We start from the raw sequence: 27,064 nt of genomic DNA, 5'->3' as shown, positions 1-27,064 counted from the left end.
TATTGATTAAATTAAAGGCAACACTTATTATTAGTATTACACCCCAACCAACCCAATTTGGTAGACACAAAATTTGTTAAAGGAAAAACTCGGTTGAAACATAAGGGTAGCACGCTTATTTACATCGACTTTAACATTACAGACCTGCATTTGTTTTATGCGCTCACTTGGTTCCGCGAATGTAGAAGAGGCATGTTTATAATCAACCAATTGTGAATTTCACCGTCAAGAATTAAAATAAAACCCAATGTTTTATATAATAAGCGGAAGTCGAAGCAATAAAACCGATGGTCGTTTTGTTTACAGTTTCTCTGTTTGACTCTCACGTATGCTGTTACGCTTGCCATCTTGAATTAAGAATGTTTATACATAAACGATTTTCAGTTGCCTTTCATATTATTAGACAGCGGATTTTTGTCGGGCTACGTCACGATTATAGGTGGGGACGCGCTGGATCGCCGGGACTCAGTAGCGGGTGATAGATAATCACTGAATTTAATCAGTACTAATTCCATAAATATAATTAACGATTTATTAATCAAACGGCTAAGTAAATGAGAACGGGAATTAACAGCAGAGTGCAACGAAAGAGCGTTATTCTAATCTCAAATAAACGAAGTGCAGTCCGCAACCGCAATGAATTCGCATCCCGTACGAGCCGTACTGAATTTGGCCTTGCCTAGCCCGACAGAAATCCGCTCTCTAGATATTACACACCGGCGCCGTATACGTGAGTAAATTGTTTGGTTATTTTATTGATTATAAGAAATCAATATTCAAAACGACCCAATTCATTTTCCCGAAAATTTGGGAATACAATAATTTTATTCTTAGTATTACACTACATCTATCCCAACTGATATACGTGTCCTTGCAAAAATGTTGATGACGTCATCACAATTTTTTTTTAAATTCCCACTACAAAAATGTAATGAGAAAAAAAAACACAATAGGCATGCAGTCGTCAAGTTTCCGACAGCGAGGGAAGTACTGTCTAAACTCTTTAGACCAATTTTTTTTAGATTTGCAGGTGTTACTGTAATCGTGTCCGTCGGCCACCTCTCTATTTTTACGTTTTCTCGACCTTTCATGACCCTTGGAGTACGAAAAAATAGGTCTCCCGTTTCCGTCTGTCCGTCTGTCCGTCTTTCTGTCTGTCTGTCTGTCTGTCTGTCTATCTGTCTGTCTGTCTGCCGTCCCGGTTTTTATTACGCAGATATCATAAGCATGGTAAACTTTTAATCAAAATTTATTTGCTCATCGCCCACTAAAACATTGATGACGTCACCTCAAAATATTGCCAGATAAATCCTATCTTAAATGTGCAAAATATAAATGAGTTTTTACTTGTGATTTATCGTTGTATTCATATTTTTTAGTTTTGCTTAAACAGGTGGCTCAAAAAAATTAATGAATGAGTCAATTTATCTTATTGATTAAATTAGAAACGGCTCACTCCATTTTGTCAGAAAATTTTGGGAATACAATACTGTTATTATTAGTATTACATTGTACTTTAGGTGCAAGGGAGGTTCTGTCGAAACAACTTTCGACCAATGTTTTCATAATGGTTTCATTTGTTTGCGCCAAAAAAGTAAACTGTACACAGAAGTTCATCTAGTCAATTTAGTCGTGAACTGTTGTTAAAGCTTTTGTTTTAGTATTTCAAACGGAATATGTAGGACCTATACTTTTTAACTTCCGACGTATTTTTTCATAATTTAGAATGAGAAAATTAGGTGGATGTATCTTATCTTGTAAAAAGCTGGTGCCCGAGTCCCAGAGTCCCAAGTCTGTCACTGCCATCAGTGGCACTTAATTTAATATAAACAGTAATTTCGACCACTCCTCAAATTTAAAAAATATGTACTGGTTGGTTTTTAAATTTATCCTAGAAAATTACCATTGGCAAGTAATTTTTTGAATTTGCGATTAGAATACCCTTTTTATCACTATCAACAACAACGTGGGGCACTTAAATTCGCTACCTTTATATGTATGTGGTTCAGCTCATTAAAGTTGTATGTTAATATATGTCTATCGTGTATGCACTATGCTGAGTAAGTACAACCAATTTTCGTTTTTCTGTCGGAAATTTCCAAAGATGAAATTTGACACTTTTAAATTCTGGTTTCCTAGAATTCTTTATACTTTAATAAAGTCATATTTGTAGTCGTCAAAAAATTCAGCCCGATTTTAAATTTCCCCCCCTGTACATGTTGCCAAGGCTTTTTGTAAACATTCGAGGTGTATGTTAAGGGTCTCTTAACACTCAAGGTGAATGTTAGGAGTAGCTTTACATTCATCCCCAGCATGCATATTAAGAAATAAGTTTAACAAATAAGTGAACGATAAAAAATTAAAAACAAACAAATTCAAAACAAGATCTTGTCACAGGGCATTTCCTGTAAGGACAATGTTCGCTACACAACAGTGAAGCACATATCAAAATCACATCGGTCTTTTCGGCGTTTGAACATACTCTGCATCAATTCTGACGAAACATTAGTCTTAAGATGGCAGTATTTGCTACTACGTCAATGTTGTTACAAGAAACAGATAACTAGGTTTTACTTAAAAAAAAAAATGGCATGAAATTTCAAAGATCGTTTTGAAATTGTATATGTGGTTGCGTCTAGAATTTTTTAGGCGTGAAGCTTCTCGTGAATAATCCTGTATAGTGATGTAAACTATGAAATATTTACGAAAAAAAAAATCAATTCGATAGAAAAGTTTAATAAAGCCACTGCAACTTGCACAATTCGATAAAACGTTTTATTTTCGAAAGATTTTTTAATCTCGATTACGTCGTTTCGGAAAAATTTCACTTTGCCCGTTATTTGTAAAAGCAACTATTTTTATGTTTTCTTTTTTATGTGGCAAATGTATTTTATATTATAAGTTGTAGACAAATAAAGTGTTCACATTCTACTTGTTGCTATGGTCGTTTATTGTTTATCGTAAGTAAAATTATATACGTACGAGTAGCTCATATTATCGATAATTTTGCCAAAGTAGAATTGTTTGCTTCAAGGATAAGAAATATGAGCTATAGGTTACTTCAAAGTCATGCGGTGTCGAAAAGTGCGACCTCTAGGCATTACATTGTTCTACACACATTTTTGTAAATTAAGTTTCTTTTTCTTACACTGTGATTCCTATTATTTATATTTTTTAACTTATAGGGGTAATTATAAAAAATAAAATTTCCTAAAATCATTTTCGAAAATGCAGTATTTGTTGGGTTGTGCTTCAGGTACAAGGGAAGTTCTGTTTAAATAACCTTAGACCTATTTTTTATTCTTATGTTATTTCCGAAAATATTTGAAAATTTTATTATTCCATGTTTAATTGATATGTATCTTAATCTTTTTGCTTTGAATTTCCGAACTATCAATTATACTACAGATGAAAATGTTAACATTTTGTGTTTCCTGGAATTTATTTCAGAAATTATACAATCTCTTAAAAATTTTGCTAAAAAATTAATATTGATTTTAGTTAGTTATTCAAAGAACACGGTTAGGATTTATTTCATTTCATCAAATTATTTATTTTCGAATTTCCGATCAAATTATTCCGAATCTATTTGTGCAGAAAATAGATTCCACAGAGAAATAAGAAATTATTCTTAGAACAGTGAAATAAAAATTCTCAAAAAAGATCTTCGTTTCGTTTTGAATTGGCTGATTGATGGACATGATGATGAACATTTTTTGTGGTAGATACAGTCTTTGGTCGTTTAACTACATGCATTCTGCTTTATCCTGTGATGCTCTCACATGCAGACCTAGAGATAGATCCAGTCTGCGATAGGAAAATAAATTTGTGGAAACGAGTTGTTATAAAAAAAGAAACAGAGGATCCGGTGAACCTGGTCTTCCCTTTACATCGATCTACAAAAGCTTGCAGATGGATAGTAGAAAATGCCGACGGCAATAGAATGCGTGTGAGTTGTGACATGGTTAAGATACCCGCGGTAAGTAAACTTTGAAGTATACTGAATGTCTTCTGCAAACTAGGACCACATCGTACCATACAGTAATCGATTAAAACGAGAAAGCCTGTAAAAAGTCTGATTTTTTTAAATGCTTTTAATGATGTTAAAATTGAAAGATTGTAACCTTTTTTTCTGGAATTAATTAAGTAAAATTACAGTCAGAAAACTGTGAACAAGAAAAACTCTCCATTTCCACTACAGGAGATAAAGAATTTAGAGATGCTAGGAACTATTGTGGAAATACTACTTTCATTGAATATACTAAAGGAAATCGACTTGCAGTTGGTAATTTAGTTTATTTTGTTATGATTACAAGCACCTAAAAGTGTTTCACTTTTCATGAAAACAATCTCGTTAATAAGAAATTTAAAATCATATTTAGAAATAGATTTTTATATAAACATTGTGTCCGTGAGCTCACTTAAACGAACTAAATTCGATATTCAGAGTACCTATTATTTGCCACTCCTGAATGATGAAACCTTTTACATTAATGTGTCATCTCACAGCTGTTAATTTAGTCTTGGTCTGAAGTTGTTTCGTTGTTTGTGTTTTTGAATTGTTTATCACTAAGGTTCGTCCATTACTAATAAAAGAGTTTATTAAAAAACTACACTCGTGATATTAACTACGTCGGTTCAAAGAGTAGCTAGTGTATCTATAATTAAACCATTGCAACTTACTCTAGTGTGTTTTAGAAAGAAATAACAATTCTTTGGAACAGGAAACATTTACCTTTGTGATGATTTAAGATCGTAACGGGACATCCCAGAATGGTACCAGGGGTGCGTACGTTGCAAGGTTCTCAGAAATTGAAATTCTGGAGACTTCTTTATTAAATGACATTTGAGATATGATGAACAGATTTGTAAAAACTGGTAGCTAATGCAAATATAAATTAACCAGAAGTTGTTCTGCAATGATAACTCGGGAACGATACATGCAAGAATTTTTGCAACCATTCACACACCAATTGAATGATCAAGAACTTGGTTTAGGTTACTTCCAACAGGATGAATCAACAGCACATACAAAACATTTAAATTTTGGCTTATTTGCACTATTTAATGAGGCCGAGTTATAAAAAAAAATCAAAATTTCCACCATATCTATTCTTTTCTCTTCGAATCAGATAGTTACATACATACTCATAACTTCAAAAAAAAACGAAACGAATTAGTTCCCAATTGCATGCATCATGTATGGAAGCCCAGTATCTATCATTTGACAAAAGAATAAGTACAAAATTGCAACAACAGAACATATCCTTTTGTAAAAAACTATAAATCTCTCACAGTAAATTTAATGTTAATCATGCATATTCAAAAACATACGGGCATAACTAAATAAGAATATATTTTTTTCACTAGCAGCCTGGACGCATGCAAATGTCGACTCATTTAGTGGTAGCAAATTCAACTTTTGCTACCACGGGTTCAAAAAGAAAAATTGAGGTTATGTACGCAATGTTTGATGTGATTATTTCTTAAAAAATGAACAAATGTGTGCTACAAACATTACTTGAGTATATGCATGGTAGTTGGTAGACGGTAGAAGATAAAATGATTAACTCAGCGACAAGTATAAACGGTTTTCTTTGTGTTGAAGATTTAGATCAAGTTTGATTAGAAATCAAAACAAAATCATGTTGCGTCAAAAAATTGAACGTTTATTTTTCAGTTTATTGTCTTATGGTTTCTACTAGTGAAAAAAATAGTATATTAACCACGGTTGCAAAGCCACTTCTAGACCTCGCACTTAGAGCCCTCGACGCTGCGCGTCTCGGGTTCTAATTTGAGCTCGGTCTAGAATGCTTGGCTCTGCAACCTTGGCTAATAATATACTATTAGTGTTTTTATTGCCTGTTTATGTTATGGAGTTAGTCCATCTTTTCCAATTTACATTAACCAAATTACCACAAACCACTATTGTTTGAGCTATATAACTTGTGGCAGCAAATTATGTTCCAATATGTTCTTGCTTCGAAATATACAAAAACTAAAAAAAAGCATCGATAACACCAAATTACGCATGTAGTATACAGCCTGTTATTGAAAGGTACGTACAAAATAAAATCGGTAATTGGTCTCGAAGTATGGGTGCTAAAAGTTAAAAAAAGTTCAGGTAAAAGTGTTCTCCTTTAAGAGATAAAAATTATTAAAATATATGTCCAAATTCGTTGCACGCCTCTGATAAAAAGATCATCTTTCGTTTCTATAACAACATTTAGTCTTGACAAAAGTTTTATTGTTACAGTTGCTAGGATTTACTAAAATAAATTAATTTTACCTATTTATCCTTCAGTAGCGTCTAAAAAGGTTGGATAAGGGTTAATTTTCCCCTTATAATTTTAATAACACAAAATAAGTTTTTCCGACTTCTTAGATTTTGCGAAGAACTGTCCATTTTGTTGTACGTACCTTTCAATAACACCCTGTATATTTTGCATTAAATGTACTCTCTGCATAACGTTAAGAACTGAGGTAATGTTGAACTTAATTCACTTGGTATGTTTTAAGCGCAATTTGCGGAAGGTGCTATCCAAGGCACGTACAGTTGTGTTGTACAATCCTTGAGTGAACAATCAAACTGCTCTTGCGGGTATGAATCTCCAGTGAGTAGATGTTTGCTTAAGTTTGCGGCTGTAACCCCTTACGAGTACAAACTTTTAACCAGAAGTCTAACGACGACGGAAAAGCTACGATCACGGAGTACCCCTCTACTGCAGCACTGATGTTTATTGCAACAGAAGAAGCCTTTTGTGGAGCGACTATAATATCACCCAGATATGCTGTAACAGCAGCTAGTTGCACAGAAAATTGGGATTCTGACGATTTGGCTTTGTTGGTTGGCAGCGACGATCACAACCTTGGTTAAAATTTTACTCGCAATATTGTTGTTATATGTTAAAAAATTTTCTTATAGACACAGTTACCAACACTACTGATGTTATTCCTATCTGGCTCATAGAGCGACACCCCTTATACAGCAGCTACAAGTTTGCGTACGACATAGCTCTCCTTCACACTCATAGAGAGATTCACTTCAACTCGGTAGTGACACCTGTGTGTTTGCCTTTCAAGAACAGTTTTCACAGTCTCGAAGGAAAAACACTCACAGCTTTAGGTGACTATTTTTTTTTTATTTAACCAGTAAAAAGTAGTTTTAATTTTTTCAAGATTGGGGTTTTCACAACACTTCTGGTCACATTGCTTTGCGCAGAGTACAGTGGTCTGTTATTTCTAATGAGACTTGCAACAATGCTCTTGCTAGAAAGTACATGAATGGGATATTTTCGCACCAATTTTGTACTCGCGGAAGTACAATATGTCGTCCTAATAAAGGTGGTCCTCTTCTGTGGAAAGATCCCGACAGTTCGAAACTACAGTTGGTGGGAATTATTTCTTATAGTTTTGATTGTGGAATCTCAAACTCTGTGGTCAATACGAACATTTATGAGTTGTTGCCATGGATTGTTTCGTACTCCATTGGTAAGTAATTAAAGCACTGTTTTAGCAAATGTTGGACATAAGCTATTTTATAGGTGATGATTTTTGCCTCAAGTAGCTAGGACTGACGTCTTTATTTTATTTTAACATGCACCACTTTTGTTTTTTTGCATGTTTTCTTTGTATTTTCATAAACTGTTAAGTAAGGTAATGGTCACCATAGTAACTGTAAAGATCAGTTTTTGAAAATTAACCAAGTGTAAGATTTATGTTAATACTTATTAACAAAAAGTCCAGAAAATTATTATATTATATATTAAATATCGTTTAATAAATATTGTTGAATCCGAATTATGTTATACATCATTTTTTCTTTAGCTAACTTATTACATACGTTTCTTTTACTCTGATTATTTAGCATAAGTATCTGTTTCAAAATTACTTTGTTACTTTTTGCATAACACGCACGTTTTTGTAAATTTAAAGAATTCCTCGCCTTGATTACGACATTACCAAGCACCCAAAAGATCAGTTTTTGAACCTACATTATTTACTATTTATATTAATTATGCAACATTGAATATTTATAATTCACAAGTGATCTTATTTACGGACGATATAATTTTTACCACTTAAAATTTTTAAACACAAGAAGATTATTATTTATAAAAACTGGTGAAAGCTATTTTAAAAGAGAAAAAGTTAAACTAGTGGCTAATGGAACATAGCAACACAGAATATTGTTTTCAACAACGGATTCGTAGAGTGAAATTGAGCTGGAAATAATCATTAGCATTAACTTTGGGTTAAGAAGATTATATTCAAATCATCACAAGTGAGCACATTCTTATAAAACTGTAATTGATCTTCAAATTTTATGTCTCTCACATTTTAATAATAATGACTAAAATAAGAAGGTCTAATTGGGCTGCAGGTGTTTTGCGTGAGCAGAAACTATTTTAAGGATGTATTTTAATGATATTCTATTCTCAATGACTTTCTCTTCAATAAACTTAACGATAATTTTATTTTTTAGTGACACCTGTCTAGAATTAGAAATACACAAATCACTTAAAGGTTTTATTTTTGCCAAGTCTAAATAGTTTTAGACTGTGACAGCGTGTAAATCAACCAGCGCGATGTAAAATTGCGCAAAATTTATAGGAGCAACTTTATTTTCAGTTCTGGCGATCAAAATTTTGCTTTTGCAGAACATCGATATTTCCAGATTCGCGCATCTACTGATAAATTTAAATCGCGAGCAAAAGAGATTGAAGATAACGTTCTCATAAACCGGCATTATTATCAATCAACTCTTTTATGTCCGATTTGTCTGAAAAGACATTATTACACGAACTAAACTGGTACAGATTTATGGCAGTTCCTCTTTATACCAGTAATTTGATCTGTCTAGTTTACGATTTTATAACGTCTACTTCGTTAGATTAATTTTGTTTTGGGCACGTTCGATCACTGCAGTCGATTTTTACCTTTTTCAGCTGCGAACGTTTTCAGCTGAAACACGAACTTCGATACTTACACTTTATTTCATTCTAAAAGCCGTCATTATTTTCATCCTTATTAATCGGGGCTGCGTAACTTTGCCCCAAAAGCCAAACGAAAAATGAAAAGTGTGAACATTCGTATCGAGCGTCAGGGCAATCAAAATTCCACATAAATACGAAACATGCAAAATTGACGACGTTGCGGAAGGACGAAGGACGTGCTTGCGTATATATCATCGTTTCGTCGCATTATTTTGCCTTTGCGAGGTTTTATCGCTCGGGGGCAGGCGGTTGGCGATGCACTTCAATCCTTGAACTGTTGCCATACATCAGCTGGGAAATAAAACGACCTGATGCTTTCAAAGACAGTGTTTTATGTCGCTTATTTTCGATGATTTGTCAATGTTTCTGTAAACGCCCTGCTCTTCTTCATGCCTGGTAAAAGTTTAAACACTTGTTAAGTAATGGAAAAGCAGGGGTCGATGCACGTTCGGCGTTCAGGAGGAGCGGTTGAAGAGGAAGTTTAACAAAATGAAAAGGATATTTATGTGTAAATGATATTAATACATCATTTTCCTGTCAATAACATCAACGCCAATGCGATGTGGGGATGTGGAACCGTTCAGGTAAAACGAAGTCAAGGCAATTTTATTGAAAAATCATGCATTCTGGTACTGCTTTGTCTATTTTACCTTTTTTCCATAAACACATGTCACTTGTTCTACCAGATACCTCAAAAAACCACAGGCTTTCGATGCTGAAAAAATTTTCCAAGAAATTACAACTTTTAATATTAAGTTGATGCATTCAGATTTTTTCATATAAAAGGTGGAGGTGCCGGGATAATAAGAAAACTTTTTAAACATTTGTTTTAAAGAAAGTGGTCAATATTAAAAGCAATTTCCAACATATTACTTGCCCAAGACCAATTATGCTGTCCCTTATAAACTCGACTGAAGTTACAGACATTGTTTGTGATGCTAAAATATTAAAATCTAATGAACGTGATGAATTGCACTCGATATCATCGTCTTCGACAGGACACCAAAACCAATTGCGTATTATAAGAAAATTAAAAATGAGCTCACTGTATGCGGGGATTGCGAAAGGTGAAAATAATCTTAAAATCAAAAGGTTTCCTTCAAATACGTGCAATAAATTGTTCTTCTACAAGCAATTTAAACTAAAGAAATCATTTAATTATATCTGTCGTATCAACTGTGTATATCAAAATGTCAGAGATCTAGGTAAAAAAGTTACTAATTTCTTTAATGGAACATCTTCCTGCGAGACTAACGTCATTGCTTGTAAAGAACCATGGCTTACCGAAGATCCCTAACAGTGAAATCTTCCCTAGTAATTATTTAGTTTTTATAAAAGATGGTAGTATTCAAGAATTAGATAAAACTAAAAAAGAGATATTGATTTGGCAATTAAGTCACTCTTAAATGGAGTATCACTAAACTTAAGTAACATCAAAGATGCTATTGCAGCAATCGATACAGTGTGTGTCAAGATCTATGGTGACAACCAAAATTCCATGTTTGTTTTCGTTGCATGTTCTAGATCTTTTAACAAATTTGAACTATTTTTTGAACAAAATAAATTTACATTAACTATAAATAACATTTTACATTTCAACAATATTATCGAATTGCATAATATTCTTAACAGTTATGGTTATGACCATGTTCTAGACTTGGCGTTCTCGAATTTGTCTTGCAAAGTTAGCAGGTCTATGCTCGGTGCCGATTTCACTACTGCAGTCCACTTCATTTAAAAAAAGCCAACTATCCACACATGCCTGATATGCTCAACTAGGGACTGGTCAATTCTAGCGTCTGTTAACAATATTTACATGGCATATACTCTGTTCTATGGTAAACTAAATGAAACAATAGCCAGAATTATTCCCACATTTTAGTTAGAATTTACGTCTTAAGTCTATTTTACACTCTAAAAAAAAACTTAAGTCTGATCACAATTTAAGTTGAACTTATTCAAACAACTGCGTTCCCATAGTAAAAAATTATTAATAATTCATTTAAAGAGTATACCTTAAAAATCGAAATTAACATTAACAAATGATCCTAATAAATTTTGGGCATTTGTATATGATAATCCTGGGAGGGCCCGTGCCACTCCTCCCTTTCCCTCCAGTGGGCTTTAAGGCCGACCCACCATCAAGAAGCTTTTCACAACCCTCTCGAGTCCTACACCAATGGGGGTCGGCACCTGGAGACGGCAGTCCCCTGTGGGACTTGGAGGCCCGTCTCTAGGTACCAGGCTTTGTTAGTTCAAGGGGGCACCTCGTTAAGATCGGGACTGGTGAACCCATTGGCCTACTACCTTGCTGCGGTGGGCATCTGGGCCACGACGTAGCCCGGTATGAAGCCTGTTGCTAGCTACCAAGTCCGTACCTTTGGAGGTGGGGTTGGACTTGAAATAAGTGAAAAAAGCGAGTTAACTCGGAGGTAGCCGCCACACTCCCTAACTGCTGAGTTTACTCACTCTAGACAACATACTTACCCGCATAGCTCGTTTACTTGAAAGTAGAACCTTACCAGAACGTAAGCGTTCCGTCACGGGTCGGATTTTTTAGGTTTTGACTTGCCAAATTCCGTGCATCACGCTCCTGTGTTCGACGGGTACTGGTGAACCTGGCCAGTGCTGTCTTCGAAATTTAGTGAGCTTCGCGTGACCTGTCGAGAGAGGTGGCTTAGTTGACCGATTATTATATAAACTTTCTCCCCCAGTTCGAACCGATACTCCCCGCTTTCCCTGAAGCTTACTAACGTTCTCTCGCCTCCCATACGGATAAGGGTACGCACAACCTTCTGAGCCTAGAGCCCATCCAGTTCGAAGGACTGTTGACAGTGCACCGCCCGCACATGCCGCTGGTTTCCTCAGCTCCTTAGCCGCCCCAGTATGGCAGAAGTATCCGGTCCCAGAGTTTCAACTCGGTTAAGGGAGACTGAAGGCTTCACCAGAACTCCCGTCGGTGTTAAACAACCTGTACCTTGTGAAGATGGGAGTTGACATTGGACAAGAGAGGCTGTGTATTCGCTCCTTTGTTGCATAAAGTATGTCGTTCCGGAGGATCATACTGCTCTTCTCACGTTCCCCATACGGAGGTAATGTTTACCGGCCCCAGTTACCTAGTGCCAAGGAGCCAGGCCTGGATATTTGTACAGTCTAAGAAGTTCTCAACTAAAATTCCGGGTATAATGAGCTACAAAAGCATTGAACTCTCCAAACCTCGTCTCATTTATATAGCCCTGTTATAGATTCAAACTGCGACTTCTGTCAACAGACTTCAGGAAATAAAACTTCTTACATTATTTCCTTAACGTCTATTAGTGAAAAACAAATATTGCAGGTCTTACAAGAGAGTAAAAATTCGTTCACGACAGGCATGATAACGTACCCGGATTTCTGGTAAAAGACTGTGCCAGTATTTTTATTAAATTTCTTTTTTATCATTTTAATGTAATATTAAAAAATTCAAAGTTTGCACTTATCTGGAAGAAACGCTATATTACTCCAGAGTTCAAAAAATAAAATCTGAAAGACACCGAAAACTACAGAGCTATTACTCTACTCTATATATACTATAACTTTGTCAAAATATTTGAAACCATATTATGTAGACATCTTTAATATGAATTGAAAGACTGGAACTAACCGTTTCAACATGGTTTTATAGCCACTAATCCACCTGTTTTTTTTTCTAGGCAATTGATAGGAAAAGCCAAGTGGATGTGGTTTACACAGACTTTAATAAAGCCTCCGACCAAACAGCATTCTATTCTGATTACGAAAATGCGTTCATTTGGAGTTTCTGAATCGTTAATTTTACTCTTTATTTCTTATTTGAGAGTTAGAGAAAGTCGAGTAAAATATCATAATTTTGAATCTGATTATTTTACACCAACATCGGAACTTCCGCAAGGATCAAATTTGGGACCACCTTTGCTTTTACTATTTATTAGTGACTTACCTGAAATAGTAGATTGTGAAAAGCTCTTATTCGCAAATGATCTTCAACTGTTTCATCTCATCAATTCGACTCATGACCGTGAATTTCGTCAACGCAGTGCAGTGGTGTAATAGGTTCAGCGAGAGATTCAGGTTTAATTCACGCAAATGTTATATTTTGTCGTTTTCGAGACAAAGTGTTATTCAGTTTAATTATAACCTAAATGGAATTGTCTTGATTCACAACTAACTTTTGTTGCACATTTCAATGAAATGGTCTTCAAGGTATTCAAAGTATATGGATTTATATACAGACATGGCTAACATTTTTCAAATGTAAGATCGCTTTGTATACTGTAATATTTCGTTAGTTAGATCCAGATTACAATACGGTTCCTTGATTTGGTTTCCTGTATATTTTAACACATATTCGCGATATTTAATCAGTGCAAGGAAAAATTTTTCAAATTTGTAAGTTACATAATTGATGGTGTATACCTTGTTACAGGCTTTGAATAATCTCTACTGTTAATTAAAAACAACTTTAACTTCCTTCAAAGTTGTAGAATTGTGATCGGTATTAGGTTCTTATTAAAAATAAAACTTAAATAACAAAATAGATTGCTCTTGGCTTTTGCTTAAATTTAACATCTTAATTCCTGGAGTAAATTCTAGATTTAATAGTGTAATGTACATTAAAGCTAGCATAATTAGTACGTTGGTATAAATCATTACGTTAATGGTGTATGTGACAATTTTGATGTTTTTTCCAACAACCAACTCATATTCGTGATAATTTCATAAACAAACTAGCTATACCGCGTGTCTGGAAAATGGTGGATTAACTCTTCAGTACGTTATATATGGGAGTTTCGGGAGTCCCAAAAAAATAATAAAAAAATTCTTTATGATGTAGATTACGAAAAAAAAACGTAATTTTATAAAAACAACACTGCACACACCTAGTGCGTCCGGCTTACTTTCTGGTTTCTTAGTAACGATGGTGACTGAAATCCACCTTCGCTTTATATCAGGCAAACATTGTTGTCAAATGGAATTTTAACAAATTATTACAAAAACCACACAGACATAATTATCTTTGTGCATTTTAATTGAAATGGTAATTAAATCATGTCATGGGTGAGAAAAATATTAACTAAAAATTTCATTACTAGTTATTGTGATAATTAATGAGTTGTTTATAGTCTTTGCCATTAATATTGAAACACCACTTGTTAATCGTAAATTTGGCAACGTTCATATTCAGACAATTTTCTAACTAAAAGCCGTTGTCAATTAACCGAAAGCTGTCACCAATTGCTAAATTTTAAGTAAAATCAACAGGTGGTGTTTCAATAAAAATGGCAAAGACAATAGTTGTTAAACGCAGAAAAAGAACCAATTGTAAAATCATTATAACTCCACCAAAATGCGAGAAGGATGTTTTTTACTATTTTTCCCAGACTCACCAGTTGATTGTTAAGAGCGTAGCGGAGAGTTAATCCGTCATTTTCCAGACACCCGGTATAATTAAATGGTTTATGTTATGTAGTAAATTGAAATTTTTATAATACTTTTACTAATTAAGAATATTATAGTAACTAGAATTAGGTACAGTAACATATAATTGTGTTCCACCCAGCAAATTGTATTCGCGAACGCCGTCCTGTAGTTTTTGGGATATAACGACCGCTCGTGACGCATGTCACGATGCGTGAATGATTTGCAAATCGATTACCACCGATCGATCGTAACAGTCGCTCTTTTCTTTCCACGAGCGTTCAGCGTATAGTTCGGTTTTCGGTGATCTGTGGAAAGGGGCCAAAAACCTGCAGGAGGTTGTGTCCCGGGTGTGAAGTACCGAGTAAAACAGACAACGAATAAGTTAAATAACGTCGGGGACGGATTGTGCCTATATCGCGAGAAAGAGTAAGTGACGTCCAAGGTCGGGGGTGGAGAGCTAAATTCAATATGCAGGGCCTGGAAACAGGGCTCCGCCAAGTAGAATCCAACTAGGATCCAACACGAATCCAAGAATAATCCAGGTCTACTCCCCGGATATTCCATCCACACTGTCAGGAACTCCAGGTATCTCCAACTCCAGTCTAGGAGAACCCATTCCCAAAGCACGTCCGAGTAACGGAGAGTGAGACAAGGTCAGGGGTGCTGGAAGCGAGCAGCTAGGACTCCGTACCACCTTCACGGGACTCCGTCGCTATATCATATCGGACGTAGGGAGAGTTCAGTTAGATTAAATTCTCTTCACCATGTTTGACATCTTATCTTCATCCAAAACTTGTTGCCTTACTTAATTACAGTGAAATTAGTTAGTTAGTCAGTATCATAACTTGTATTCAACTATTGTATATATACTACTCTTTTAATACATTTTGTTATACACTCAATATTTTATTCTTAGTTGGGTAGTCTTATTTAGCGATCCTAACATTAGTGGTAACCGCCCGCGAAGACAAGTTAACGAGCTCAATCCCTTTGTACTGGGGTAAGTCATACTCATCGAAGCGGATTGTTACAGTACCTACATTGCCAATACAACATTCTACTCTTTGTATATGTATTTTTGTATATCCTGTAGTTGGGTGAAAACTTGTTGGAAATAAATGCCTATTATTGTTATTATTGTTACGTTAGGATCCAGCACTGACCCGGAAATGACCGGTATTCATGCAAGACTTCTATCATTACGGGTACTAATACCTAGTAATGATATTTATTGATTAGATTAAAAAAAACTTCTGAGATCCTAGAATTACAGCATACAAATTTTTCTGCTATTATTCCCTAATCTCATCTCAACTCTAAGAACCTATCGTAACTACCGATCAGGCTGTTCGAGAAACTTACGAATAGCAATCTGTAATAAAATGTCTTTAATTTGTAATGGTATTGTATTGTCTTCATTATAATGAATTGGGCGAAAATTATGTTGGGTCAATATTGAACGCATGCATGTAATGATATGTGGTGTTCTAACTCCTCTAAGGTATTGTCTAAGTTAACCTAGTTGTTTTCTAATATTTTTAATTTTATAATTTAATCCTGTTTCCCAATGTGGAGCACAGTAGGTATGATTGGTGCTACTATTTATTATGTCTTTGCATGTATTGATTTGAATTTAAGCTAAAGCTACCCAGTAGATAATGGTATGAAGTTTTTCAAAGAGTTTGTGACCAGTTTAGATAAAATGTAAGAATTCATTATTTCGACAATTGTCAGAAATTTTTTAAAATAACGTTAGCGTGGAAGTGAATGTCTATCATTCCGTTTTAATCCGGAACATGTTTCAAAAGTGAATTTAAATTTGTTTTCTATTTCATTTTGGAAATTTATGTGGAATTTAATGGTGCTATTTGCTGTTTTGATCGATGGATCTTTATTGTTAAAACATGTGTTATTATTATCTGTTGAATATGATGAATGTCGTGTTATGTTTTGTAATTTACTTGCCATGTTAATTTGGCAGTTGTGAATGTTTGACAAATTTTTAATTTGAGATATTACTTTGAGGTGTTGTGTTTGATGAATGTGTCAGTCTGTGATGTATTTGATTGTGTGTTGTTGGTGTTTACTTCAGTTATTTGTGTATTATTAGTAGTGGTATAGGAAACTTCGTTTCAGGATCCACCAGTGACCCGGAAATGACCGGCATTCAGGCAGAATTTCTATCATTACGGGCACTAAGACCAACTAATAATATACATATTATATTAATAAAATTAATAAAAAACTTTTGAGATCCTAAAATAACAGCAAACAAATTCTTCTGCTATTATTCTCGAATCTCACCCCATCTCCAAGAGCCTAGCGTAACCACCGATCATTTATTTTTATTGTTATTTTATTATTGGTATTAATATTATTAATATTACTATTATTAATATTATTATTATAAAATGGCTTCATCTTAGAAGATATATTTTATCTATACTTCTACAAAGATACGTATCTATCCCAAAGTGAATTGACCGTCGTTTGGCTCTGTTTGTTGTTCAACTCGTGCTAAAATCAGCAACGAAATTCGTTTAGATGCAAGTCCCAAGCGTGAAATTACAGCTAGAACACACTGTTGTAAGTATTTTGTAGGTTTTTGCTTCAATGCAGAATAAAGTCTAAAATTGTAATTGAAACTTGTTTCTGAATTTAGTAAAATATTAGTTTTTGTACTTACTGTAACCACTTTTAATGACCATAGGACTCATTTTGGCAAAAGTTGATCTGCTTCTCTTATAACGACCTACCGAATGCCCTATTGTCCAGAGAAAGGGCAACCGAAAGAGTGTTATCGTATATATCCAACCTCGTGCGTTACAGAGTTTTAAAATTCCTAATTAACGATAGCGCTCAACATTGTTTTCTGTTCTCTGACAGCGTTCCTGAACTCCCAACACAAGACCCGCGGCGACCGCAACCGCCACTTTGTTCCATATGGAAAAGCCTCCGGGTCTTTTGAATATTTCATCTCTATTTTGACAATGTCCAAAGAAAATATTTTCTTTCAATCGTCGCCCGGAGCCGTAACGACGTTTCGGGCTGGGAAGTGATCATATAACTGGAAACGTCTGTAATGAACCCAGTGAAAGCGGCAGGAACACGGCAGCGCTCTCTGCAGCGCCCGGCTAAAGAATGCAATTAACTGAGGGGCAGATAACTTCTTCATCCCTCATCGATTACAGATATATTAGTGTAAATGGTGCGGACTGACTTCTTGCGCTATCGTGAAATATGGCCTATTGAATAAAGCTCCAACGTTTTACTTCTTATTACATTTAGTGCTGTGTAATACTGCAGACTTATTGACTTGTCACTTAAAGTGGATTTATCCGGGGCTTTTGTTGCTCGATTTGCGGGGATTTTGCTCGCAAAAATTTAATCGCTCTTTTTAACAACGTCGACGAGATCGGCCAAATATGATTTTCGTAAATGTATGTTTGAGCAAAGGGCGCTTTTAGCGGTGACTTCGCTTGCAAAAATTGAAAAAGCTTCCGATTTTTCTTGGCCATGATGCTTAGCTTTGATCCAAATTCAATAATTCGGAGACGTTTGAATTATTTATTTTGTTAAATCGATTTAAGCCGTGGCATCATAACGTTGAGTAAACGTTTCGTTGCCAATCTGGATCGGACGCTAAAGACAAAACACACAAGTTTACTTTCTTTTTAGTAATCAAAGCAAGCGCGAGAAGGCTACGTATTTCTGTGACCGATTCGCATGTATGCTTTCTGCATTAAATGGATATTATTTTGAACGAAAAATTAAATTTCGGGATCTTTTCAGAATAAAATATTTTAATAATTACTTATTTTTCAAGGAAGAAATATTTTATTACAGTATTTATGCAGCAATGGAAATTTTAAATTGTTGTTTTTCCTTTCCCAAATTTTTATTATTATATTGTTATTAAAAAATAGTCCGTGTTTTTCGATAAAACTTTACTTTCGTTTACTTCTGCTTCATAATTAGTCTTACATTCATCGCAAACAGCACAGCATCTCGAGGTATATTTAAATTTAAAATTTTTGATTCAGCAAAAGTTATTCAATAAATCTTTGAGGTAACAACATCAGTAGTCCAGAGAGAATGAATAAATAAATCCAATCCATATTCTTCAGTCACTGAAATCAGTATAAAATAGTTTCACAAACAATTTCGTTATACATACATATAATTTCTAACACAAATTGTGAAGTTTTATGAAGACTCGGTTAAGAAGGTTGGAAAGCGCTATGCCACAATACAAATTTTAAATGAGATTAACTGAACAAAATTTTAAGACGTCATCAGATTTTTGATGGTCATGAGCAGACAACGTTAATTAGCCTCGTTCACCTACATCATATTCATAAAGTTCACCTAAAATTTTCTGGTAACCTGTTCAGCAACTTCAGAGATTATTTGTCTAGTAAAATCGCTAACAGACCGAAAAATGGAAACAGAAGACGGGCCTTCTCAAATCTGATGCAAACGCTTCATAGTACCAGGAATATATGCAGAAAGACATTTCCAGCTAAAAGTAGAATTCACATTTTGTTCGCCTGCTTCTTCTATGAACTAAAAAAATTGGTCGAAAGTTGTTTCGACAGAACTTCCCTCGCTCTTGAACTACAATGAAGCATATCCAGCATTTTTGAATGGGCGCACCCACAGACGCGTCTGTCATCGTTTCTCTGTCATAGTTAACTTTTCTACCTACGTTGGGTACCTGTATCTGTTTAGATTACTGCCTAATTGACATTCGTGCTAGCGTGTTGACCAGTTCACTTAAGTTTATGTTTCCATGTGTTATTTTTTTGTGATTTAAAAAGACAAATTTAAAAACCACACCCTTCCGAAGTGTGCATGTTACGCTACTGACTGACAAACTGTTGTCATATTCTGATGACTGACCATGTTGACCTTAAAATAATCCATCTCTAACAACCCTTGTCCTTAAACACTTGCTAATAGCAATCTGACGCTCAAATGTTTATTTACGTTTATACATAGAAAAAATGTCACGTAGAAATTAGTTTGATTTCAATGAGTTTTTTTTCACAAAAAACGGGACTAAAATTATTATTAATTGAAACACAATCGAACAAAATGTTTTGAATATTATAATACTTCTTTTATCATTATTACATAAAGACGTACGTATCTTCACATTTTCCAGAAAATGGGGTGACTCGTTCTTAATTCGACCAATAAAAAATGTGTGATAATACTAGTTACACCACAAAAGAAAAGTAGTCATAGCGTATTACCAGTGCAAGTAAAAACAAGGGCACAAATCAACTTGGATTGGTGCAGTGTAATACTAAAAATAACAGTATTGCATTCCCAGAAAGTACTGAGAAAATGGAGTAGGACTTTCTGATTTAATCAAAAAATTGACTCATTCATTAATTTTTTGGGCCACCTGTTTACACAAATCTAAAAAAGATGAATGCAATGAAAAATCGCAAGTAAACACTCATCATATTTTGGATATTTTGAGTAGAATTTATTCGGCAAAATTTTGAAATGACGTCATCAATTTTTTGGGGGGAATAAACAGAAATATTTTGATTAACAATTTACCATGCTTGCAATAACCTTAAAACGTCTGCAAGATTTCAAAGTATTGCAATTCTTGATTTAATCAAGAAAATAAATTGACTCAGTCAATAATTTTTTTGAGACACCCTGTATAAGCAAATCTAAAAAATATCAATGCAATGATAAATGACAAGTATAGACTGTTCATAGTTTGCAAATTTTAGATAGGATATATTCGGCAGAATTTTGAGATCACGACATCAATTTTTGGGGGTTTATTAAACAGGTAAATTTACCCACTTATAATAACTTTCAAATATCTCGAAGATTTTTACTAGCCAGATGATCTCTGGAAGTACTGGGCCGATTGTTGTCAAATTTCCTATTTGTATTAGGAGTATCATGTAGATGGTAAAACGCTAACCAAAATTTGTCTAGTCTTCCGCACCAATGATATAATGACGTCACTTCAAAACTGTACATAGTAAATGGGTTTTAAATTCTATAAAATAACATATCCTACACATGTATTTTATGACTCCGTATTGAGTTTTTACCCGAAATTATAAAACAACATTTTGCAATTTAGTTTTGAATCCGCAAAACCGAATGCTTTGAAATCTTACAGATATTTTAAAGTTATGATAAACATGATAAATTTTTAATTAAAATATATTTACTTATCCCCTACAAAAAAATAAGGACTTCAAGTCAATATTTTGCCGAATAAATCCTTTCGCAAAAAAAAAATGATCAGAATATGCTTGTAACTTATCATTGCATTCAGATTTGCTTATACAGGGTGAGTCATAAGAATTAATGAATCAGTCAATTTATTACTGATCAAATTAAGAACTAGCCACTCCATTTTCTCGAAAATGTGAGAATACACTTGTCTTTATAACAATAAAATACTAATAAGGTAAGAATTATAATAATAACATTCAGAATATTTTGTTCAATTGAGGCTTATGAATAATTTTGTTGTCTGTTTTGAAGCGATAGACTCATTCAAATCAAACAAACGTCTACGTGACATTCTTGCGATGTATAAAAATCAAGATTTTAAACACTATGCATATTGCTATTCCTGTTGATAATGTGCTCTAAATATATTTTACAAGGTCCGTACTTGTGTATAGACGGTTTATATGGATAATATCCATATGCTTATGATGCTGGTCCATCAGGCCCCCGAAGTTAAGAGACCCCTTCTGGCCTAAATGTAACGGAAAATAAAATGTATTTGTTCTTAATTTGGTTATCACAAAAATACGATTTCGTCTTAGACTGGCCGTTTCTTGACACATATGATTTCGGCATTGTGCAAAATGCAAACTTGGCCACTTCCGGGCTATCCATTAATTTATGACTTGCACCCAGGCAGCCTGAATTTTGTTTGCAGTTTGCATTTCTCATTTGTCTTTTGCTTTTTTTATCGTTCAATAAAGCATACCGCACACTTTTGCAAATATTGCATTTGCATTCATATTTTTTCGATTTGGTTATACTGGGTGATGCAAAAAAATTAATGGCTCAATTTGTTTGATTGATTAAATCAAGAACTGCAAATCCGAATGCCTTGAAATCTTGCAGACGTTTTGAAATTATTGTAGGCATGGTAAATTTTTAATCAAAATATATCTCTTTATCTCCCCCAAAAAATTGATGACGTTATGTCATAACTTTGCCGAAAAAGTACTATCTAAATTGTGCAAAATATGATGAATCTATTCTTGTATTTTATCATTGCATTAACATTTTTTACATTTGCATGAATAGATTAATTTATTTTATTGATTAAATTAAGAACGGCTCACTTCATTTTTCCCAAAATGCGGGAGGGAGGGATATAATGCGTTATTATTAGTATTACTGCACCAATCTAAGTTGAAATACGTGTTCTTGTAAAAATATAATTGACGTCATCACAAAATTTTGTAGTAAAAACTTAATTGAAACATACGCGTAGCATGCTTCTTTACGGTTACTTTAGCATTTCATATTTACATAGGTTTATTATTTCAACTTATCAAAAAAAATCAAATTCGCAAAATCAAATTTTATAGTTACAATAATATGTTTCATTGTATTTCAGGAGCGAGGGAAGTTCTGTCGAAACAACTTTCGACCAATTTTTCACTCTTAATCCACTAGTGTCCAAATGAGCATTAATGTAGTAAAATCTGATAGTAACATAAAATTACAAAAATAATGTAATAAGAACACAAATTTAGACAGTTGACCACTCCAGATATAATAATGAATTTTTGATATCTTGCTCAAATAAAAACAGAGGAGCAGAAATAGAACAATAATAGGAATATATACATCGTTTTATTTGTTGATGACAATACTTAAATATCAACTTTTTGGGGTAAAGGTTTGAAATTTTGAGGAGTGTTTCTCTAAACTGGGTTTTACTTTTTTTGGTCGACGCAGTTTATCGATGTACATATGATATAACTTTTTCATCAATTTAATGCTTGTTCAATCAATGATATATTGAGTATAAAATTTATAAAATTTGGGCTTTCATAGATTATTCAAATTGGAACAGATTTCCCCTTCCATAAAAAACTAGACAATACCGTACAAACTCGTTTATCGGACAGGTCGTTGTCTTCAAAATAATATTAGCTGAGATTTCGAGTTTATGGGTGGTTGTAAATTGAAATCTTTCCTTCCTAAATTTAGAGAGCTAACGCTTCTGTAATTGTCATTACTAGATTAGTTAGTTACTTTTAAAACCAAATATAAGGGAAAAATACACAAAAAATAAAGTGAAAAAATTAATACCCTCTGCTGGATTGGATTGTTGTTCTCAGTCCAGAAACTATTCATTTATACGTTAAATAAATATAATTTTGCTAAATATATTTTCTTGATATTCAATTTTGAGAAAATAAAGTTTTAAAGAGTTTTTTAAACAAGCACACATCAAAATTAGGTTCTTTGAGAATGGCTTTTTTTGAATTTAGTGTAGTTTAAGGTGGCCACAGTAGAAGAAAAAACAACTGTTTACCCTCATGTGTTCTGATTTAAAAATCTTATTCAGCGGAGATATTGTTATATAACTGAATTTTTTACTACAAAAAGACTAACGCCAAAGCATTTGACCTGGCGCCGGCGCATCAAAAATTTTGCTAAAAGTAAAGCTTCTTTAGTACTTTACTTTTATTCAGAGTACGGTTTGTAGTTTCAGTTTTGTCTTAAAAATGCGCTTCAATTATATCCCCTGATTAGTCGGGTGATACTTCATGGCGTATATATGATTTGAGCACTCATACATACCTATAATATGTATATTATAATATATTTTTTTGAGAATAAATAAGAAATAATAATAAGAAAATTTGGCCTAGTAATCTACCTAGAAAAAAAATTGTTTTCAAATTGTTTTCTAAACTAACATTTAGAATTTCTCAGACTTATAAGAAAGCACAATCGTTATTGTCATAGAGGTCATGGTTTTTAGGAGACATGTTTTTTTAAAGAACCTGTTATTGCCTACAGTTGCTATGAATGTTGTGTAATAATACAATCGAGACATTTTTGGTCTTAAGGCCACAATTTGTGACAATATTATGACGATATTATAATTTTAATACAAAAACATCCTCCAACCTTGTGTATTCTCTGCGTCTACTTGTAAAATCTTATTTACTTCTTCTGTTTTTGGAAATAATGTTTTGATTCTGTCAAACAACTAACTAGTACGACACGACACGACGTCTACAACATAAATCTCTCATCCAATTCGCGAACAAGCTTATAATGTGATGTTTAACTTGTGAAGAATTGAACTTTTAGGTCCACAGTTACGTGAGTACGCATTTAAATTTATTTAACTCGTCCTTGCGGAGAATTCATTTAAAATAAATTTCATAGTTGGTTAATTACTTTGAAAATAAAAGTTGGATCAAAGCGATATTTCTTGCTCGACTAATTAATACGTTTTATTACAGAATTTCCATTGCATATTATATGAGATCGAACATGAATAACAACCAAAAATGAATTTTTTATGAACTCGTATATTATGCAGCGAGCTGAATATCTTTGATGTAAATTTAATTTGTAACGATTAATCTTCTAACGAAGGGTGCATTGGGAGCACTTATAGATAAAATAAGCGCAACCACCTCTAGTTCTCCAGTTTCAGAACAGCGATGAAGAACATTATCACAGAAAGTTTTAACACGATTTTAACTTTATTTTGTTACTTTGGTTTATACCGCAGCGAAAACCATACTAAAATGCGGAAGATTTGGAGCCTTGTGCTATATTTTTTGGGGGTAACGCTGATCGTGCTGACTTCGAGTAAACTATTTGTGAAACAGAGTGAAGAGTTTACTCAGACCAACCACATGATTATTTTCGTAGCCGACGCAACAGCTCTTTGTATAAAAATGTTGCCGTTCTTGTTCAATCAGGGTGGAATCAAAAAATGTATTGATTACTTCGACGACCAATATTTTGTTCCCAAAAACGACGAAGAGGCCACGATAACGGAGGAATGTGTGCGAGTATGTAAGAGAAATTTTAGAGCTTTTGCCTTTGTAGCTATTTTGGCGGATGTTTGGTGGAATATTGCACCCATTTTTGACAATGAATATAATCTACCTTTGGATATTTGGCTGCCGTATGATCCAAAATCGGGACCTGTTACTTTTTATGTAACATACATCTTCACAGTCACAGGTAAGTTCAGTACTTATTAAAATATTAATAAATCTGCTTATGTTTATGATTGTTACTGCTGGCTAAAGAAATAGGAACTTTAGACATGGTCGAAAGTAAATGTACTGAAAACGATTTCATGAACACATTCAACAGGAGCACTTTGCTTTCATAAAGAGTTTCACTTTTGTTTTAATTTTGCCCAATTTAGGAACGCAAAACAAATGCAACAAATGATTAACTTCATATTAACAAAATTTTTGCAAATGTTGAGTATTTGATTATTCAGCTTAGACAGATGTTACTTTTAATTTTTGTTGAACTCTCGTAAGCATCTCTTATTTTTTCAGAAATCTATTTTTTAGGAATGTTTTATCTGGGACTCATTGGCTCATCTTTGGACCCACTAACAGTGGGGTTAGTCTGCCACGCTACATGTCAAATAAAAATTTTAAAGTATAACTTAGGTAAGGAAAAAATGGAAAACCAAAGTATCTATTCTCTGATTAATCACGAAGATGTAATCAAAACTTTAAAAGAGTGTATCGCTCACCACAATAAAATTCTGGGGTAACTACATGTGTACATTATGGTGATTATTTTTTCTTTTAAAATAATGAATTTTAGCTTTGTTGTGGAATACGAAAACTGTTTTACATGGTGTATGTTTTCTCAAATGGCGGCAATAACAATCGGATTAGGCTTCTGCTGCATTGGAATCACCATGGTGAATAACACATTTTAAATGAACATGGTTCTTGAGTTGTTTTAGGTTTCTTTTACAGACTCGTACGGGCTTATATTCGTTGCATGTTACCTTATTTTGTGCTCTCAATTGTTGTTTTACTGTCATTATGGAATGCTTCTCTATAACGAGGTAATAAAAAGCAAGAAAATATTTATTTACTTGCAATAACCTTTTACAGAATGAAGGATTGTTGAATGCAATTTTTACGAGTTCTTGGTATCACTATGACATCAGGACAAGAAAAATGTTGCTGATTATTACCGAACGATCCAAAATACCCATAGTTTTGTCTGCAGGAAGAGTCATCAAGTTAAATTACGAAACATTTATTTCTGTAAGTAGTTTACCATATTTTTTATGGTTACAATATTTGAATGTTGTAGACTTTGAAAACAACTTACTCGCTAATTGCTCTTTTGAAAAATTTTAAATAAACCTACAAATCTTAGATAATAATCTGTCTTGTTCTAACAAGGTTTGGTGAAATTCGTAATTAAAACTTTCTTTATCTGAATCAATTTTATGTAATCCAGATTACGCTAGATTAATGTATTTTGCTTTTTAATTCATCTTTCTACATGCTTTTAATTAATTATTTTATTACAGAATATGTAAGTACATTTTTAAAATAACACTACCAAGACGCCTGACATTCACTATCTAATACACGCGTATCTAAAATACAAGCTTTATAATTATATGGAAATTGAAATATAAATCTAATCATGAAAGCACGGGCTGTTAGATTAATTTATTAAGAAAATTTGCCTTTTTACTTCCCGAGCATAAGCCAAAGCACTATTATAATCGAGTCTGCCTGTGTGCCGTCTGTCCGCGTCTGTGTCGATTTTTGTTAGACAAGTTATCTCTCAAACTATTGTTGTCAAATTAGTTATGTATTGTATGTTAGGAATATCGTGTAGAAGGTAAAACTCTGACCAAAATTTGTCTGATTATCCCCACAACATTGACATGACGTCATCTCCAACTTTTATAATAGTAGACGTTATTTAAATTTTATAAAATAACTACTTCTCTACTTGTAGTTTATGAATTCGTGTTGAGTCTTTAGCCTGGACATCCAGATTTTTGGAAAAAAAATCAAAACTGCATATTTTACAATTTAATTCTGATATTACAAAACCGGATGCTCTGAAATCTTGCCAACGGTTTTAGTGAGTTTTTCCATTACAAAATATTGTAATGAGGTCACCAATATTTAGCAATTACAATATATTATTTTGGTTAGGTGCAGTGTCATTCTAACGATAAGCGGAAACATTTCGAATAAATATTTACCATAATTATGATAAACTTCAAACATTTGCAAGATTTCAGAGCATTCGATTATACAGTGTCAAACGTCAATTTCAAATTTAAATTGTAAAATGTTGTACAAATTTTTTTTTTCAAAAAATCTGCATATATAGGGTAAAAAATGTATACCGATTCATAAACCACAAGCATAGTATTTTATTTTGTGCAATTTACTATGCAAAATTCTGAGGTGACGTGATCAACTTGTTGGTGGGGGAGTTTAAACAAATTTTGGCTAACGTTTTAACACATACACGATATTCTTCAAATTTGTACACAACGATATATCAAATTTGACAACAATCGGTCCAGAACTTTTCGAAATTATCGGTCTAACAAAAATCGACAC

General features: G+C 33.6%; 1 protein-coding gene across 1 annotated transcript; it reads left to right on the top strand.

The window, feature by feature from the left end:
• Positions 1 to 3,772: 3,772 nt before the first annotated feature.
• On the top strand, positions 3,773 to 11,336 carry LOC135134665 (venom serine protease-like). Its single transcript, XM_064063420.1, has 8 exons — positions 3,773 to 3,979; positions 4,159 to 4,285; positions 6,520 to 6,614; positions 6,677 to 6,872; positions 6,926 to 7,126; positions 7,180 to 7,491; positions 7,545 to 7,563; positions 11,126 to 11,336. The coding sequence occupies exons 1-8, from the start codon at positions 3,773 to 3,775 to the stop codon at positions 11,334 to 11,336; spliced, it is 1,368 nt and encodes a 455-aa protein (XP_063919490.1).
• The last annotated feature ends 15,728 nt before the right edge of the window (positions 11,337 to 27,064 follow it).

Source organism: Zophobas morio, unplaced genomic scaffold, assembly GCF_036711695.1.
Source record: "Zophobas morio isolate AGI-343-1 ecotype UQ-CSIRO unplaced genomic scaffold, CSIRO_AGI_Zmor_V1 ptg000023l, whole genome shotgun sequence".
NCBI lineage: Eukaryota > Metazoa > Arthropoda > Insecta > Coleoptera > Tenebrionidae > Zophobas > Zophobas morio.
This window is presented reverse-complemented; position numbering and strand designations above follow the sequence as displayed.